Source organism: Berghia stephanieae, chromosome 5 (assembly GCF_034508935.2).
Source record: "Berghia stephanieae isolate SIO BIC M18660-M18661 chromosome 5, UCSD_Bste_1.3, whole genome shotgun sequence".
NCBI classification, from domain to species: domain Eukaryota; kingdom Metazoa; phylum Mollusca; class Gastropoda; order Nudibranchia; family Aeolidiidae; genus Berghia; species Berghia stephanieae.
Window position 1 is genome coordinate 34,890,106 of NC_088364.1, and position 6,357 is coordinate 34,896,462.

The 6,357-nt window shown below is 34.9% G+C and overlaps 1 protein-coding gene across 1 annotated transcript; it reads left to right on the forward strand.

Moving 5' to 3' along the window:
• The first annotated feature begins 290 nt into the window (after positions 1-290).
• On the forward strand, positions 291-5,788 carry LOC144972814 (apolipoprotein D-like). The gene is made up of 4 exons (XM_078914482.1): positions 291-423; positions 1,438-1,702; positions 3,191-3,255; positions 4,462-5,788. The coding sequence occupies exons 1-4, from the start codon at positions 385-387 to the stop codon at positions 4,675-4,677; spliced, it is 585 nt and encodes a 194-aa protein (XP_078770608.1). The 5' UTR covers positions 291-384; the 3' UTR covers positions 4,678-5,788.
• The last annotated feature ends 569 nt before the right edge of the window (positions 5,789-6,357 follow it).

The window sequence follows — 6,357 nt, forward strand, 5'->3', positions numbered from 1 at the left end:
AAAAGGGTGTTGTGATGGAAACGGGAAAGATTCAAAATAAACAAATAGATGGTGAACTAAGAAAGCTTTCTAAATAAACAATATAGACAACTGGTAATATAAATCACGTGAACGAGCACGTGATCAGTTCAGCCTCGGACCATCCATGACAAACTTACATGTGATGCAGCGATTACGTCGTCAATAATAATATCTTCTCACACAAAAGCAGCACGAATCGCTATCCCAGACCTATTATGCGTAAACCTTTGTCAAAGTCTTGTAATTCAATACATATATTCTGTGACAGAACGAAAATATTTCAAAACGCTTTGAAATTGAACCATCAGTTGTGAATCTGCTGTGTATTTCTCGACGGGTTTTCTTTCATATTCTTGCGAAAAGATGATTCACATCACGACAATTTTCGAAGTTTTATTATTGGTGAGTACCGAATCCCAACATTTAATCTTAATAGTTGACAAAATATCGCCTAAATCTGGTTGTATTTCGGGGCAACGAATTCCAGTCTGTAAGATCAGGATTGAGTTTTTGTTTTATTTGTGAAACTACAGTCAAGTAACAGTCAAGTCACAATGTAACGTAACAATAACATGTGTATTTGTTAATATATAACTATATGAATTATAAAATAAAAAACCATGATAAAATAGTTCTCAACTTTGTGATAAAAGGAGCTATTTATACAATATTTCAAGTATAGTTATGATCAACTTCTACAATATTGTTTCGAGCATTCAAATGCTCGAAGCAATATTGTAGAAGTTGATCATAACTATACTAGAAATATATATATATATATATATATATATATATATATATATATATATATATATATATATTATATATATATATATATCAGGTGGTCACAAAAAAGCGCCGTCGTCTTGTATCTCTAAGACTCTTCATTGGATTTCTTTCAAATTCAAAAACAAATAAAACCATTCCTTGTGTATTTGTTTATATTTATGAAAATGAATTGAGAAACAAAAAAGATACAGTTAATTTTCAAAACCGTGTTCAGAAATACAATATCAGAGTAAAATGGCGATGATCTTAACATCTGCTGCCATTTTTAACAAACATGAATTATGTCACTATAAACATTATTTTCATCATAATTCTCCTCATCATGCAAGAAATCATCGTTTTAGCACACCCACACCCATGCTTGTTTTGTGACCATATTCTATATATATACATACACACACACACACACACACACACACACACACAATATATATATATATATATATATATATATATATATATATATATATATATATATATATATAAAACCAATATTTGAAACCCAAAATACAACTGATTATTTGTCTTATTTTATTGATTGAAGTTTGACATTTCAGATTCCATTTTCTTTCCATTCGTTTCACGTAATCTTAAAGTTACCTAATGAAATCATGTTTTCCACTGTAGGTTCTCATCAACCAAGTTACGTGCCAAGGACCTGCTAAATGCCTATCCCCACCTCCTTCCTCAAACTTTACACTCAAAGGTTATTACGGGGTCTGGTATGAGATCGGAAAGTTCCAAACGCCAGGCGGAGCTTTCTTTGAAAAGGACTGCGTTTGTACAGTAATTGACGTGGAACCCAAATATGGCGGTTCATCAGAAGGGGATAGTACAGCGCTCAACAGTAGTAGAAAAAATACATACGATGGACATTACGCGAACGCAACAGGTAAATGGTGTGTCAGTAACTCTAGCGCTTATAAAGAACGATTTTAGTACTGTAGGTAATGCAACATTACGGATATCGGAATATTTCTCTTAAATGTAAGAGGGGCACATGAATCCAGAAAAAAAATGCATTCAAAAGATCTTAATCATAAAGACGTCCGTATCGCATTCTTGTTACCTCTGTCTTTGTGACAATTGCGTGTAAAAATGTTAGGTACCTGGAGTTTACACCATCTCAGTAGCAGAAAGGATTAAAACTGTCATGCTAACCATTGAATAGGACACTAGTCTATCACAAGGTACTTTTATTCAGAACCAAGTGATCAAAATTTCCATTTACAACCTGATGGATATAGGAGTCAAAAATAAAAAAAAAACAAAAATCAATTCCAGCTCAATTCAGGATCAAAAACGGCTTCGTTAACCGTAAGGTGAATGCTGTGTCAATTGAGCAATAGGGACTATCTTAAAACTGTGTACACGTTACCGATATCTTTTGATGTGAATTCATCAATAAAAGAACAATAGTCAAGATGAAAATGTATTTTTCGAATATTAAATTATATGTCTAAATTGACTTATAAATCTCAGTGATTCATAATTAACTTGTAATTTTTACTGTCTTTATATCATTTAATATCAAATCAGTAATGTTGCTTTTTAAACGGACCAAATGTTCCATGGGGCAGCGTGGCTCAGTGGGACGAAAGGTGCCGAGTTCGATCAACCGTTGGTGAGCTGTGTGGCCTTGAGCAAGTCACTTCGCCCTAGCTCACTTTGCGGCGCTGCTCTGCAGCTGACGCCTGGGTTATTCCAGTCTTTCCTTGGAATAGACCCTAAAGATAAATTTCCCCTTGGGGATGAATAAAGGGAATTTAATGAATTTAATGAATTTAATTTAATATTCCGGTCATAATTTATCTAAATTTCTGCAGCATGCATTGGTCAACAGTTGCTTTTCAAGACGTGGACGCATCGGCAATTTCTTTAATTCTATTGCTGAATTCCGTTCATTGGTCTCGGGTCTTCCGGGATGTTGGTCTACAAGACCTTTCCTCGATCTTAATTTTAGATGTTTCTGAAGACTCTTAAGATTTTGGTAGCTTATCCTCTTGGTGCTTTAGTTGCACATAAGGCCGACGAAGACTCTTAACATTTCTGTTTATTTCTGTGTGAATGTTTGTTGTTGCTGTGCCTCGTTTTGAAGTTCGGGACACGATAGGTTATTTCCTACTATTAGCGCATCCGAGTCTTCCCAACATTCTAACAATGATGCTACCGGTACTCACTTCACAACAACCACATTCTTCCATTGCTGTAACAAAATATGGACAGACACATGTTTATCCAACTGTGTTTCAGTTTCATATTACAAGGAGTTTCAATACTTTTAAAACGAAAAGTGGCTGTATGAAATCTGTCACAAGTAGTCTATTTGTAATAAAATAGTTGTGGGCAAAGCTAATTATTCACTTTTATTTTATTTCAGGTCAGCTAATAGACAAGATCCAGCCAGGTCAATGGAAAGAGAAGTTTTTCTTTTTTGCCCCTGCGGTAAGCTCTCTACTATCCGCAATGAAGCCAAACGATCCATATGACAATCAGAATGCTCCTATAATATAGTTCCCGAGTTCAGTCTGTAATTTTACTGACTATTCGCCTTGCGGTGACAGGATATATAACTGGATTTGTTAGATCTGGCAGAAAATTATTTGCAAGAGACTATCGTTCAAAAGTGTGATAAACAGTTGTTTTTACCAATTAAACACTACAGAAATCGGAATAAACTTCAGCTATATGAACATGACTCTTAAGGACTATTTCGTTTTCACTTGTAGAATTAGGGTGCTCAAACTGACTGATTTTCTGTCAAATATCATCAATATTTTCGGCAGTAGGCATCTGTCTGAAAATTGTAAAACAATTATCTGTTTTTAAAAATAAAGAACAATGTTTAGAAATAGTCATGGAGATATAAAAGCCTGCAAAATATTTTAAAGCAAAGCTGCTTTTTGTTTTTAACTCAAATAATTTCATATTAACCATTATTGTTAACTTCATCAACATGTACATTTTCAGATTTATGTGGTTTTCATAAATGTTACAGGACTTGCAATATGTGTCTACTTTTGCAAGTCTTTTTAAAACCGAAAAATTATTGGCTTACTTAAAAATGCTACCATCGAGAATAATTAATTTTACGTACATTTAGGTGTTTGTCTTATTTAGAACAATGAAGAATTTCAGACTTGTAAATAAATATGCTAAAACGCAGGTCTTTTAGAGGAAAGCTAATATGACGTGAATTCTGTTAAACTTAATATACAATGCTCTGGTGTTAAACTAGTATGATATTTGCATTGACTACACATTCTAATACCTTTTTGTCACTAATGATTAAGAAAGACCTCTTCCGTCCCTCTGAAAAAAAAAAAAAAAACAATGAAAAAGCTAAAATAAACTAAGATAAATAGTCGCGTCAGTTCCTGAGCCGATAAAAGTCTCAAAATATTAAAATACCGTTTGGTAATGAAAACACATTTTGGCTATATTTTTGTGTCCCTGAGTAAGGCATGAAGGAATAAAGTGCTTGCAGTTTGACTTTAAAGGGATAACACAAAACTCTCTTTCTCTAGAGTCTGATATTGGAATGGTGATGCTCATTGAGCATGGCCCAAAAGTAGACATGCGATATAAAATATATTTGTTTATATCTGATCAGTTACGGGATACTGAATCTACTCTCTCTTTTTTTTACAGGTAAACTATACAGTAATATACATGGACGATAATTTTGCTGTAGAGTATGACTGTGGTGAAAGCTTTGGACAGGTCAACTACTGCATTCACATTCTGGCAAGGACACCCACGCCAGATCAAGATATGGTCAAACATCTTGCAGTGTGGTCATTGAAACTCGGCCTCAACAATATTGACGTTCCTTTCCTTCTGACGAACCAGACAAAGTGTTGGTGATCGACACAGAAATCCGTACATTTACAGGTATCAAGAGTAGACGAAGCAGTGAGAAGTAATAGCAGTGGCAACAGCAGGTGCAGGGCGATAAGGAGTTTTAGCAGCAGCAGTCGCAGTAGCAGAAAAAGTGACACGTGCATCAGCCTCGGCGTCATCTTAAAAGTTTACAGTTCCCAATACAGGAATATAAAAAAGGAATCCAGAATGTTCCCCTTTGTTTAGGCACAATTATGAACCTCATCTTGATTCGGAAATTGAATTAAGTAGGATATATCTCCCTGAAGCATGATTAACTCTGAAAAATACTAGTAATAACTGTCCTTTGAGGCTGCGACTTATAATCGTTTATAGCTCAACACTGATACCCCCTCCCCTCCCACATTTTTAGAATTTTGGCCAGAAAACTTGTCCTTTAAGTATCGATCGATTAAGATGACCCTCATCTTGCAAAACCGATCAAATCTATTTACAGAATACAGTAGGGTATAATATTTTTAACATTTGATTCATCCAGATAAAGACAAGTCTCTTCCCTTTTATTTACGTTACTTGTAACTGCTCTTTTAAATATAAAATGGATTATTGTACAGACAATTTTAGTGCCTCTTATTTCGTTATAAAATTTTCTTGTATACTTAAGTGGGAAGAGAGAAACAGTTTATAAAAAGTTGTCCAAGGAAAATCAGAGAAACCTGCTATACAGTCTTTGTACGACCAGTTTTAGATTATAGTCCATGTGTTTGGGACCCCAAGAGTAGAAAAGCAGACGGAACAGCTCGAGAAAATTCAAAACTGAGCATGTAGGTTTGTTTGTAACAACTACAAGAAGATTGAAAGCATCAGTGAGATGCGCAAGAGCCTGATCTGTTTGCCATTACATGAAAGACGCACTATACAAAAAGCCAAAGTCCTCTTTAAGGCCCGTCATGGACTGACAACATTCCCAATTGATCGCCTTATCCCAAACAAAAGAATACAGCATGCATACCAGGTCAGGCAGTCACGAGTTAATGTGCATTCAACTCGTTTTTTCCAAGCACCATCCGAATATGGAATTCTCTGCCCTAAAATATTATAAAAATTAATGACCAAATTGAATTTGACAGAAAAATCGATAAAATCAAAATAAAAGCCTAGGCACCTACATTTGATCTCACCATCCACACAGTAGCTATTATCTTCGATGCGTGGCGTTGCAACTTAATGCCAAGACAAGAAAGCATGAGAAAAGACTGCAGGATACATAAATACCAATTTGGCACTAAGCAGTTGTAAATAAGGTTAATGTGCGCATGGCTTAATAAAGATATGTAGAGAGAAGGGAACGAACGAACAAGAGAGGAAAAGAGAGAGAGAGAGAGAGAGAGAGAGAGAGAGAGAGAGAGAGAGAGAGAGAGAGAGAGAGAGTATGAAAAATAAAGAGATAGAGAGAAAGTAAGAAAGAAAAAAAGAGAGTGTGAGAGAGAAAGAAAGAAAGAGAGAGAGAGAGAGAGAGAGAGAGAGAGAGAGAGAGAGAGAGAGAGAGAGAGATTTTAACCACATCGATACTATTCAAACTTATACACGAATAAATATGAATTTATATATCTAGCAGGGATGAAACCTTTTTCAGTGATATTTGTTAAAAGATAAATTTTAATCCTTATTTCAACACATCTTTTCGGAAATTTTACCATCGTG